The 13377-nt window shown below is 38.7% G+C and overlaps 1 protein-coding gene across 1 annotated transcript in view; it reads left to right on the plus strand.

Annotated features, from left to right (window-relative positions):
- The first annotated feature begins 361 nt into the window (after nt 1-361).
- PPP4R2 (protein phosphatase 4, regulatory subunit 2) overlaps nt 362-13377 on the plus strand; it is an 85464-nt gene continuing 72448 nt past the window's right edge. Inside the window, exons 1-2 of the mRNA XM_006903344.1 lie at nt 362-622; nt 1369-1450. Of these exons, the coding sequence (XP_006903406.1) occupies nt 589-622; nt 1369-1450 (116 nt within the window). The 5' untranslated portion in view covers nt 362-588. The remainder of the gene's footprint in view (nt 623-1368; nt 1451-13377) is intronic.

A 13377-nucleotide genomic window follows, 5' to 3' on the forward strand; every position in this document is an offset into this window, starting at 1 on the left:
AATTTCTTTTCCGTTCATTCATTGTTACACATTTTCCTCCCTGTCCCCACTCCCCCTCCCCCCCATTAGCTTTTTTCTTTGGAAAAAAAGTTGTTCATTGTTATACAGTCCCCCCTCTCCCCGACCACTTTACCATTCAACTATTATTCTGTTGTCATGCCAATAATACCTAATCATATATTCCTTTTATACAGTTTTCTCCCTCGTCTGTTTCAATCTTAATCTTCTTAATTTCACCCCAATCCCCATATCAGCTCGGAGATGTGAGGCCGTGCACACGCCTTTGGGTTTCCGGCGCGGGGACGTGCAGCGGGCGCGAGGACGGCGGCTGAAATGTGCGCGTGGTGACGTGCCGGCGCCATGTTGGAGATCTGGTGGTAGCGGCTCGGGAGGTTCTCGCTCTCTCAGCCTCACTCTCTCACTCGCTTCCCCTAGTTCCCTTCGGTGGCCCCCCCCCCCCGGTTCCCTGCGTGCCGGAGTGTGTTCGAGGGAGGGGGAGGGCCTCGGGGGGGGTGGGGGGAGGCTTTCTGGTTTGGGAGACCGGCGGTGGGAGGCATAGGCTGAGGCTGAGAGGGAATCCGGAAAGCCATGGACGTCGAGAGGCTGCAGGAAGCGCTGAAAGGTGGGGGTAGCTTTCTCCTCTCCTTTCCTTCTCATGTTCCAGGGCCCTTTCTTCTCCATTCAGGGCTGTCTGCTCCAAAAGCCTGGCCCAGCAGAGCGCGGTCCGACCCTGATACCCCTTACACCCTCACCCCATCCCCCCCGCCCCCTCGGCGCTTTGTGTCTTTGGTCTTGCCAGGCGGGGGAGGGGACGCTTTGGCCGGTTGGGGGTGGGGGGAATGCCGACCCTAGGCCTTGGTGCTAGGTTCTCCTGCCTGCCTGGCAGTGTGGTCAGAGAATAAAGAAGAGGGGCGGAAAACAACTTTTAATAAGGGCTTCTGAAGGCATCTTGGCCACGCGCCTTAATTGTAAGGTGGTCGCCTTCCAAGCAACAGGGTTGATTGTGAATAGTGATTTCCAAACATGGATACCATGATTTCAGAGTTTTGAGAATTAAGCTTTGATATCTGGAGTTGTTAACGGCTGGTGAACTTAATCTAGATGAACAGTGTTATGGGTTATGGGGGTCGAGGCCTGCGCCCCAGGCAAGACCATCCTTTGAGAAACGCTACTTGAAGAGGACGCCTGCCCATGAAGAGGGTGACAGTTTCGAAGTGCAGTTCCATAAGTTGGAGGTTGAAAAGCTGATGCTACTTATCCTTCATATGGAGAAGGACTAGGAGAAAATTTTGTATTTGGAAGACATTGGGAATGGTTAATGGCGTTTTGGGAAATTTTAAATTTTCTTTTTTTTCCCCTTTTATCTAGATTTTGAGAAGAGGGGGAAAAAGGAAGTTTGTCCTGTCCTAGATCAGTTTCTTTGTCATGTAGCCAAGACTGGAGAAACAATGTGAGTTTAAAACATGTTCATTTGTTATAAACTCATACAGAATTGCATAAAACAAAGGAAAAATGTATGTTCATAATTATTCCTCAGTGTCAGCACTACAGTCTTTAAACAAAAACTAAAATGATTTAGTACATATATTTTATGTGTTAAATAAGGTTTTTATAAAATGTTTTAATAAGAACTGTTTTAACTTACTTAGAATTTTTTAGTCTGAAAGAGCCTGAGAAGGCAAGAATGGTACATTATGATACTTTTTTACTCTGATGAACAGTTGTATTCCAGAGTTTTGTGGCTTTCATTGTTGTAGATTTTTGTTGGTGGTATATTCTCTTACTGTCCTGTATCCAACATTTTATGGCCATACTAACTCAGATAGGTGTTTGAAGTGTCACTTCTGTTTATTCTCTTGAGGATTCAGAGTGATTATTTGACATTCCTGCTGCAGTTTTGACTGTACTGTAAACTTTCTTGCATAGCTAACTTGTTAACACAAGCTCAGCATTTAATTAGTCTTGTTTCCAAATGTTCTGAATTTGAAACTTTCAGAGTTAAGGTTTTCAAAAGGAACATTTTAGTCCATTGTTACTGCATAGTTTTGTGTGGTGATGGTTTTGACACAAGCTAAGTTCATTTGTTGCAAATAGCTTTTCTGGTTGACTTCTTTGTTGGTATTCTTCTTTGAGTGGTGGTAGAATGAGAAAAGTTTATTTGGGTACAATGTTATTGGTTCCCTTCTTGACTTCCAAATTCTTTGAGGCCTAATAGAATAGAAGCTTAATGTAATTTCTTAGGTTTCACTGGGAGAGATTCTATTCTATTACAGGAATTAGTATTATTGTTCAGTTCTTATTTTCATTACTATGAGTTTAGTCCAGTCCTCTAATAGCTAATTTTAGAAAGGAAAAAAAAATTCTCTGCTGTCCTAAGGCTGGAATTACTTGTCATATTTGTTGTTGTCATTTGCTGTTAAGTTGGAACCACCTATAGCTAATCCTCTGGCGGATTTTTAGATCAGTAAATCATGCAGGAGGAGATTGTCTATTCTTTTCCCATTAAGTATCTGGTGGATTTGAGCCCTGTGTCTTTGTGCAGCTTCTTAACCTCTGGGCCACCAGAGATCAGGTCATATATCGACCAGCTAAACTTCAGATAGATAATCTTTTAAATAACTAGATGCCAGTTTTCAAAAATATGTCAATACTTCAAATATAAATTTTTTTTTCAAATATAAATGTTTAGGTCTCCACTTTTCACCTTAAATTGCCAGCCAGTCCTTCTACACTATCAAGAGAAGAAGTATTTTATTTTTAAGATTTTGATATACAAAATTTTATCTCTTTGTATAGCTACAAATTTATGAAACTTAATAATTTATCATTCTGTACTACACAAGCGACTCGATGGCACATAACAACAACAACTAAGTTCTTTGATGAAATCTAGTGGCTGTAAATGTATGTTGTTTGTTGTTGTTATGTGCCGTCGAGTCGCTTGTGACTCATAGGGACCCTGTGTACAACAGCCCTAAACTCTGCTGTCCTGTGTCAATCGCACTGTCTCTGACACTCCCATCCCGATTATCCCAGTCACTGAATCAATCTACCTCATAGAGGGCCTTCCCCTCCTGCGCTGTCCCTCGACCCTCCCAAGCATGATGTCCTTCTCCAAGGACTGGTCTCTCCTCACAACATGTCCAAAGTATGTTAGACGGAGCCTCAGAATCCTTGCCTCCAAGGAGCCACCTGGTTTAACCCTTTTCAGGACAAATCTGTTTGTTTTCCTAGCAGTCCATGGTATTCTCAATACTCTTCTCCAGCACCACAGCTCAAAGGCATCAATTCTCCTTCTATCCTCCTTGGTCATTGTCCAACTCTCTGTTGCATAACAAGTGATTGCGAAGACCATGGCCTGTATCAAACGCACCTTAGTCTCCAGGGAGACACCATTGCTCTTCAGTAAATGTATACGTAGTCAAATTCTTGAAGGTCAGTTACATTTAAAAAAAATTGTGGTGAATATACATAACATAATTTATCTTTCTAATGATTTTAAAGTATCTAATTCAGTGGCATTAATTATATTTGCAATGTTTTAGTAGTTAAAGTCATTACCACTGGTAAGAAATCCTAATTGTATTTATTTTTTTTTTTACAGTTTCATCTATATTTACCAAGAATGTTTTGTGATTGGCATTTTCCTGTTTATTTTGATATTTAATGGCATTTGGATTCTTTTTTCCAATGTAGTCAGGCATACCTTAACTTTTTAATAGTGAAATTGGCTGTTTGTGTCATTCTTTTATGATCATATCAGGCTTGGTCTAAGTGGAATTGTAATGAATCCAATTCTGTCCAATTGATTCTGACTCAGAATGACCATATAGGGCAAAACAGAACAATACTTAAGATTTCCATGGTTGTAAATCAGTGAAAGCAAACTGCCAATCATTTTTCCAATGAGCAGTTCATAGACTGGAAGTATTGACCTTTCCTGTTACCAGCCCAATGCTGAATTTACTCTTGCATGTAGTACTCAACCCAACCCATTGCTGTTGAGCCTATTGATTATGATTCATGGAGATTTTCCAGCAGGTTTCTGAAGTTGTAAATCTTTATGGGAAGTGAATTCCATCTTTCTTCCTTAGAGCAGCTGGTGGATTCCAGCTCGACTTCATGTTAGCAGTGCGTACTGCACTACCTGAGTATCTCAAAGGTATAATAAAAACCGAAACCTCTGTCAGGTTCCCAAGGCTGTAAATTTTTTGGCGTGTGTGGGTGCTCTTTTAAGACAGATGGAACTGCCTAGTTATTTCCTAGTTGGTAAGCCTATAAATTTTACTGCCCATCTTTCTGCTGTGGAATAGTTGGTAGATTCAAACCTTTCAGTCTAGCCCAGGGGTCCTTGAGGATTTAGTATAAACCCAAACTAATCCCACTGCTACTGAGTTGAACTCTTAGTGACAACCCTCCCTTCCTCCCAAATTGTATTTCAGAGGCTAGAAATCTTTCCTAGAAGATTTTTCTTCTATAGAGTGACTGGTAGATTTGAACTCCCATTCTTTTGATTAGCAGCCTGCCATGTTTACAGTATGCCATCAGGACACCTTTAAAGGTATGATGATGCTCTCACTGCTAATGAGTTGCAACCAATGCATAGCTGATTCTCCTTGGATTTCCAAGGCTGTAATTGCTCAGATTACTCGTATTGCTACTGAGTAACTGCTGGTGGATTTAGACCACCCAAGGGAGAGTATTTGCATTGGCATTGCAACTCCCCATGGACTGAGTCATCAGTGCTCCCTCAGATGAATAAGAATACAAACATAAAAAGTAGAAATTAAAGTCTCTTTAAGATACAAATTCTATTTAAGATTATGAATTTCACTTGTAATTTATTTCTGTTAATAAAATAGCATGAAAACAAAAATGTGTACTCTCCATGACTAAAAATCATTCGCAGCTTTGGTCTTAAAATGTTTTATTTAAAAATATTATTTGGTAATAATGTTTTTAGCTTTAGTTAGGATTTAGTATTATGTTTGTAAAATGTTAGGAAAGATCCCAAGACATGGCATATTATACCATTAAGTAGATATAATACAGTTTGAGGCAAATGATTAAGTACTTGACTGCTAGCCATGAGGTTGGCATTTTAACTCCACTCATAATCATGGAAGACATAACTAAGGTGATGTGCTTCATCTTAAAAACTATAGAGTGGTCGCTATTGATCTGAATCAACTTCACAGCGACTAACAAAACATTTTTGAGTTGTCTCTCATATGGTTGCTTACATGCTTTGAAAAACTTCAGGTATATTCCCTAAATTAGAATATATAATGTCTTTGTAATAAACTTTGTTTTGCCACTTAACTAATGACATGATGGTCCTAAGCTTCATAACCCAGTAAAAGAAATCCTGTAAGTTGTTTAACTATGTCTAAGAAGTATCTGAAATTGCCTCTGTGTGCTTTATTATAAAAATTAATGTATATCCATCACACAAAAATGTTTTACACATAGGTAGATAATACTTGTACATTTGATCATGCATGTATTCAGGTCTTCCTGTATTCAAACTGCATTGCCATTGAGTTGAAACTGACTCATAACTTGATTCTCCAGCAGTTTTTAGAGGCTGTACTTTACATGAGATTACCCCTCTGTCTCACAAGGATCCACTAGGGAATTCAGATTACCAGAGAGGCTTCACCTTCTGGTTAACAGTGTGCCTCATTGTAGACTATGACACCAGAGCTCCATTATACACACAGATGCATCTGTGTCAGTACACACTTATTTTTTTGTTTTTACTAATGCAAAATTGTATATTGTACAGCATTTACCGATTAACTTTTTTTTTTCTGTACTGTGCCTCCAGCAAATTTTACGAGGCAGTTAATTGCAGGGGAGGAGATTGGCCATCTTTCTCCACAGCGCAGCTAATGGATTAGAACCATGTGCTGTTGTGATTGTAGAGCAGCTTCTTACTACTAGGCCACCAGAGCTCCTTTTTTTGCATGCTTTGTGGTAATTTCATCTATTAGTTGTGCAAACTTCACCCATGTTTGTTAATTGCCTTTCCCATCACCAAAACTTCTCTGTCCTCCAGGTTCAATCCATCATCTCTGCAGTTTTTATGTGATTTACAACCTTTCATATCTCACTGAAGAGTTGGCTGTGAGTGGGTTCTGACTTGGTGACACGTAACAAAAGCATTACCAAATTAACTCTTTACAAACATATATATCATAGATTGTGAGGTTAGTGCAGAGTTCCTAGGATCACTGTGAGTCATGGTAGACACAGTGACACCTAAGAAAGCTGATAGGCTTTCTAGAAAATGATTCACCCTCTTTTCCTGTATTGTTACTGGTAATCATCAAAGAGATTGTTTTTAGTATATTTCTTTTGTCCTTTTATAATGTTTGTTGTATACCATCAAGTTGAAACCAACTCATAGTTTATTTCTCCACCAAGTTTTCAAGAGGCAGTATGTTGCATAGGAATGGACTCCCATCTTTTTCCTGCAGAGCTGCTGGTGGATTTGAGCTGTTTGTGCCCTTGGTTTGGCATCAGAACATCTTAATCACTAAGCCACTAAAGAACTACACAATATTTGTCCTTTTGTAGTTGACTTCTATTACTCAGCATACTCTCCTCCGGAATCATCAATGTTAAGGGATGTTTCATGAAATTATTCATTGTTGTGTCCTATTTCATTAGGGAGCTGTGGTGGCCTGGATTGTAAAGTTGTTTTTAAGGAAGTCCCATGCCGTTTTCCATAATGGTTGTACAATTCCACCAGCAATTTTAAAGAATTCCAACTCCTATAGCTTTAACCAGCATTTGTTCATTGAATGGCACCTTTTAAAGGTAACCTAATTCATAATATAATGCTAATTAAGTGTACAATATTGATGTTGTTAGGTCTTGGTGAGTCAAAACCTATTCATAGCTGACCCATCAGTAGGTTTTCAGAGATTATAAATTGCTGGGAGGAGATTGCCCATCTTTCTCCTGAGGAGCATGTGTACTAAACTAAATAAACAGTACCAGGTGTTGGGGTTCAGTCATAGATTTAAGTGGTTTTGTTGGATTTTAGTTGAAGTCTTTTTAAAAAAAAATAATAAAATTGTTCCATTTTTGTCCAACGTGAGCCTCTTCCAGTTGACTCCTGAAACTTTTTGGCATAATTTATAATAGTCTTTGATCACTTCCTTGCTTATTATGAGATATTCCACGCCCAATTTCTGCTGCAACATGCAGTCAATCATTTCTTAAGAAGTTGTGACTTTTAGTGAGAAATGGTTTTTGAATACTAAAGCTGCATTCAGAGTACTAGAGTTATCACTGAGATTGTTGTATTTTTGGCGTCTTCCGTGGTGGACAGAGCTAGATAATATGCTTCATGTGTTTATCCTGCTACTTTCAAAGTCATATTTTTTGGCTTACTTATATTTCTGCAATAAAAATCTTGATTCTCAAGAACATAGAGAATGACAGGATTATGATATCCTATACATTGTCATTCTCTATATCTAGCATACACTGTTATATTATTGTTTTGTACTATCACTTCAGAATTGACCCATAGCTGACCCTCTGGTGGGTTTTCAGAGGCATGGGAGGAGATTGCCCATCCTTCTGCAAAGCAGCTGGTGGTGGATTTGAACCTTGTGTCTTCAGTGCACCTTTTTGCTATTTGGCCACTACAACCAGCAATTAAAAACATTAAAAATGGGAGCTCTGATGGCCTAGTGGCAAGAAGCTGTGCTGCCATCCCAAAGGAGCTCAGTTTGAATCCACCAGATGCTCTAAAAAAAATTTAAAAACTTTTTTTATGTATGTTTACCCATCTCTAGCAGCTGTTTTAAAATTTAAAAAGAAATAGTTGTATAAGTATTATTGGCACATACACAGTTATTCCAGAAAACACTTTTATGACTTGGATCTACAGAAACTATATGAGTAATATTCATCACCTGGTCTTGGGTCAATTTGATCATCTTAAACTCATCTTCCAGGAGATCCTTGAGGCAAGACTCTTGGAAACATTATTTCTAAGTAATATTTATGTACTAATAATTGTTTTGCCCTTTATTCTTTTTCTAAAAAATACTGTTTCAGTGAATGAGACAATTTCTACATTAATTATACACTGACTTTTGTTATATTCTTGTTCCCAGGTTGTGTATGTTCTTATGTTTTGGATTCCTTTCTGTTAATAGAGTTTTCCTGCCCCCTTCTCATCTTTGTTTTAAAGTAATTGTTGACTGACAATCATGTGAATGATTCCTTTTTTTTTAAGGAGTTTAGTATTCATAGGCAGTATTCTTTATTTTGTGAGACATTTGTTATTTGGCTAAAAGATGAACTGAGGACCTAGTTTTGATTAATTCTTTAAAGAAAATCTCAGGGCTGAAGTTGGCAGGGAGTCCTGCAACTATGCTGGTTTCAACCAATCCAGTAGGTTTTTTGGGAGAAATTTTAATTTTGTTCTCTGGTTTTTATCCCATTCAATCTGAGACATCCTATTTTGTCATTGGTCAGAACTTTTAGTAGTGGCAACAGTAACCATCTTATTCTCCTCTCAGGTTAGAAGCTGTGGGTCCTGTGCACTGTTAATCCTGTAGACTAGTTTCATTGAATTTTTGGTTTCTCTTCTGTTCCATATGAATAGAGTTTGTATCTTAGATAGCTACTAGAAAGCTTTGAAGGACACTACTCCAAACTAGAATGTTAAACATAATTATGTTGGTTGACTTGAGTTATTCCACATGAATATGGTCCCAAACGTTTAAATCCTGAAAACCAATCCCTTAAGATGTAGAGTTGTCTGAAAATCATCTATAACTGTGTCCTTTATACTTTGTATTATGGATGTGGAATATATCATGGACTGCCAAAGGACAAATTTATCTGTGCTGACAGGTTTGCTCCTTAGAGGCAAGGATGTGAGACTTTGTCTTACTAACTTAGGGCATGTTGTTGTCAGGGGGGACCATTGCCTAGAAAAGAAGACTACTTAGAAAAGTGGAGGATCAGTGATTAGGGTATGGAGGGGGAGGCGAGTGGTGGGGAGTGTTGTCTGACCCACTACCATCAAGTCAATTCCAGTTCATAGCACCTCTATATCTCTGGGTTTCTGGGTTGTAAATCTTCACAGGAAGTTTTTCTCCCTTAGCAGTTGATGAATTTGAACCATTAAGTGGTGGGGAGTGTTGTCTGACCCACTACCATCAAGTCAATTCCAGTTCATAGCACCTCTATATCTCTGGGTTTCTGGGTTGTAAATCTTCACAGGAAGTTTTTCTCCCTTAGCAGTTGATGAATTTGAACCATTAAGTTTTCACTTACCAGTGCAACTCCTAATTCACTATATCACCAGAGCTCCTTATACATACATATCATTCACTCACTCAGTTCTCTTCAACTTTGAGTCAGCTGACCCTCCAGCAGTTGTTCAAAGGTTGGAAAGAGCACAAGATTGCCCATCTTTCTCCCATGAAGCATCCTGTGGATTTGAACCCTTGTGTTAACAGCACAACTTATTATCCACTAAAGCACAAGAGGACACAAACTTTCTTGCTGAAAAGTGAGGGGGATTTGAGAAATTTGCCACAGAAGATTTAAACAACAACTTTTAGTATAAATTATATCTCAAACATCAAGAAAACTAAAATTTTCACCACTGGGCCAATAGGCAACATCATGATAAATGGAGCAAAGATTGAAATTGTCAATGATTTTAGTTTGTTTATATCCACAGTAGACACCCTTAGTACTAGCAATTCAAGAATTCAGAGGACATGTTGTACTGGGAAAGTCAGCTGTCAAGGACCTCTCCACAGTGCTAAAGAGCAGCAATGTTCCTTTAAAAACTAGGGTGCACCCAGTTCAGCCCATGGTTTTTTCAGTTACTTGCTATGCATCTAGCAGTGATCAAGGATGACAAGAAAAATCTATGCCTTTGAGTTGTGTTGGAGAAGAGTACTGACTATCCCATGAACTGCCAAAATAACAAACAAATAATGTCTTGTGGAAAGTGCATCCACAGTGCTCCTTAGAGTTAAAGATGGTGAAGTTTCATCTTACAGTCGTTGGATATGTTGTTAGGAGGAACCAGCCCTTGGGGAAAGAACATGCTTAGAAAGGTGGAGGGTCAGTGAAAGAGAGTAATGAGACAGATTGACACAGTAACAGTAGCAGTGGCTCAAATATGTCAAGAGATAAGGATGACATCGATAAGACAAAGTTCAGATCCATTGTTCATAAAGGTCATTGTGTGGGGTACTCCACTCCCAGCAACATCAGACCACCAGAGCTCCCTGTACAGACGTATACACTCCGATATTTATATATCATGTGCCATCCAGGTCTGGCAGCTCACAGTGGTTATGGTCACAACCAGTGTATTAGTCTACATACATAATAAACACGTGTGTGTGCACACACTTATCGTTGATTTCATTGGATTAATTTTACTTTAATCCACAGTCAGCATCCATGATAGCAGCAGTTTAAAAAAAAAACAACACAGAAAAACAACAAACCAAAAAGATGTGTTATGGGCAAATCTTTCAGAGACCTCTTTAAAATGTTAATGAGCCAGAATGTCACTTTAAAGACTGCCGTGAGATTGACCCATGCTATGGGATTGTAAATTGCTTTTTATGTTTGTGAAAGTGCATAAGGAAGATTGACGAAGAATTGAAGTCTTTGAATTGTGTTGGTGAAGCATATTGAATAGCCTAAGGACTGTCAAAAGGACACACAAGTATTTTCTTGGAAGAAGTGCAGCCAGTATGCTCCTTAGAAGCAAGGATGGTGAGACCTTGTTTCACATACTTTTGACATCGTTAGGAGTGGCCAGTTCCAGGAAAAGAACACTCTGCTTAGAAAAGTGGAAGATGAGTGAAAGAGAGGAACATCTTTGGTCAGATTGATCAACACAGCAAATGCAAAAATGGGCTTGAGCAAGGCAAAGATTGTGAGATTGGTACAGGATAGGGAAAAATTTCCATTTGCTGTTCATAAGTTTGCTTGCTTTGAATCATAGTTGACTCTGGCACTTAACAACAGCATAAATAACATAAAATACTTGCAGATATTTTGAGTCTGGTTACAAAATTAGTATGCCTTAGCAGTTACCCGAAGGGAATTTTTTGGTTTACATTTTAGTGAGACTGTTTACTCTTGTCTAGCTGTAAACACTCATTGCTGCCAAGTTGGAATTTACTCATAACTAAGGCTGTAAATGGCAGGATAAGAGAGTTAACCGTCTTTCTCTTGACAAGTGACTGGTAGATTCAAATCCATAGACAGGCGAAGGTTTTGGGTTAGCAGTGCAACTCCCTTGTGTAAAAGGAGGGTTCCTTAATCAAAAAGAACATCTGGAGAGGAAAGCTTCCTTTTTTCTCCCATTAACCCTTAAGAAACTACTTATTACAAGGTTGCCAAGGAAGGACAAAGCTCACACCAAGAAAGTTGACTGAGGAGAAACTGCCAAGTTGGCTGTAAAGCAGAAACCAGCATCTGCTTTTAAAGTGGAGTTTTATGAGGTTGGGCGTTCACAGCTGTTCGGTACAAGATAAGGCAGTAAGTTGGGGGTTGTGGATTCCTGGGAAAGGGAGATGAAATAGTTTTGCAGAAAGGGAGAGCAGATCCACGGCCCTGAACATTTCAGCCCTTTAGTATATTGATTTGGGCTGTTGATCTCTTCTGTTTCGCTTTCCTGCTAGACGGGGGGCTACGATCTAAAGACGTGGGGAGCCTTTTGGTTTTAGGCAGTGGAGTTTAGCAGGTGTGACGATGGAGGGTAATGGTTGGTACTCAGTTAATTATACGAGGAGTTCATGGCTTGTGTGGTTGGCAAAGTCTCTCATTTGCTCTTGCAGAAAACTTGGAGAAATCGTGTAAGGCAAGGACCAAACATTAAGATTACGGAAATTACTGTAAGAGGGTCGAGGAAGGCTCTTTTGCAGACTGCAGTCCAATTGGTCTTCAAGCAGTGTTAAGCTGAGTTGTTAATGATGAAGAATGATTTTGAAGTAGAGCATTGAGTGGTATTATTTGATAAGAAAAGGGTGTGATTACAGTAAGAGGAGGAAATATTGCTTACTGCTCTATGCTTTTAATTGAAAGTAGACATAATATTTTAAGTAAGGAGGAGGATTATATTATTTGCCAACTCACTTATGAGAGTTTTTAGGGTTTGAGGTGTGTGGGTTTTGTGTTTGTTTTTTTTTAATGGAACGAATCCCTAGACTACTGTCTGTCATAGAGAGAGATAAAGTTAACAGTTTTTAGTGAGGACTGGTCTGGTATGATTTAGAGCTTGAAAAGATGTTATTTAAAAGATGTTCTGTAGGGATTTTTGAGTCAACTGGCCAGGTGAGTTTCTTTTAATTGATGGCTTTGTATACTTTTAGGAGAAAATTTGTTATTTAACATTAATTATTACCTTAAAGAGCTGGCTGTACTACTTTTTAATACTATTCAAAATATTGACGGGAAAAGAGCTTCAGTAATTACATTTGGTAACAAGTCTCTCTTTGATAAAAGTACAGGGGGTTTAGGAATAACTAGAAATTGATGAGGAAATAATACTCTTTTATATATTGTTTAATAGAGGAGTTTTATATTTGTAGGGTTTTTCTTTAATGCTTATAGTAGTAAGTAGGCAGGGGGGGAAAGGTTATTAAAAGATTGTAAGACTAAATAACTCATGTTGTTGTTGAGAAAAAAGTAAAGTATCTTACCAGCTACGTCCATGTATACGTAAGGCTTCTTCTGGTGTATGATGATGCTGTGTTGATCATTCGTGCAGCCAGGGCCCCCGTCAGTCTGGTTGCTCTTCTGCCAGCAAGACAGGCTTGGGGGTTACTGAGTCAGGTGTTTATGAGAATTGCATTGGAAACAAGTGGCAGCAAGAGGCTTTCCTTCTGTCCCTTTACCTTCTTGCAGCATTTTTTTTTTTAATTATGGCATATCTGATCTTGACTAGGCTTTTTTCATTGGAAACAAAACCCTTGGGATTGAGGTTTTGGGGGCACGTTTGCTGCATTTAAAAAAAAAAGATTCTGTGACAGCAGTGTTAAGAAATTGGCTTTTGGCTAGTCCTTCTACGTTTCTATTGTTGAACACTGAAATAGCAGCAGTTAAAACATTAGTTTGAATTACTTTGTTGGCCTCATGGTTTTTTCTGAGTTTTTCCCCCTAATATCACTGCAGACTGATTGATAGGATGGAAATTTATGACTATTTTTTCTTAAGAGAGTTGGAGTTTAAGTGAGTTGTTTTTTTTTTGTTTGGTTTTTTTTTTTTTTAAATTTAGGTGGTTTATTTTTCATTTCAATGAACATCTACAGAGATTTTGGAATTCCATTCATTCATTGTTGCACCCTTCTCCCCGCACAACCCCCC

Source organism: Elephantulus edwardii, unplaced genomic scaffold, assembly GCF_000299155.1.
Source record: "Elephantulus edwardii isolate Elephantulus edwardi_28Jun2011 unplaced genomic scaffold, EleEdw1.0 scaffold00574, whole genome shotgun sequence".
NCBI lineage: Eukaryota > Metazoa > Chordata > Mammalia > Macroscelidea > Macroscelididae > Elephantulus > Elephantulus edwardii.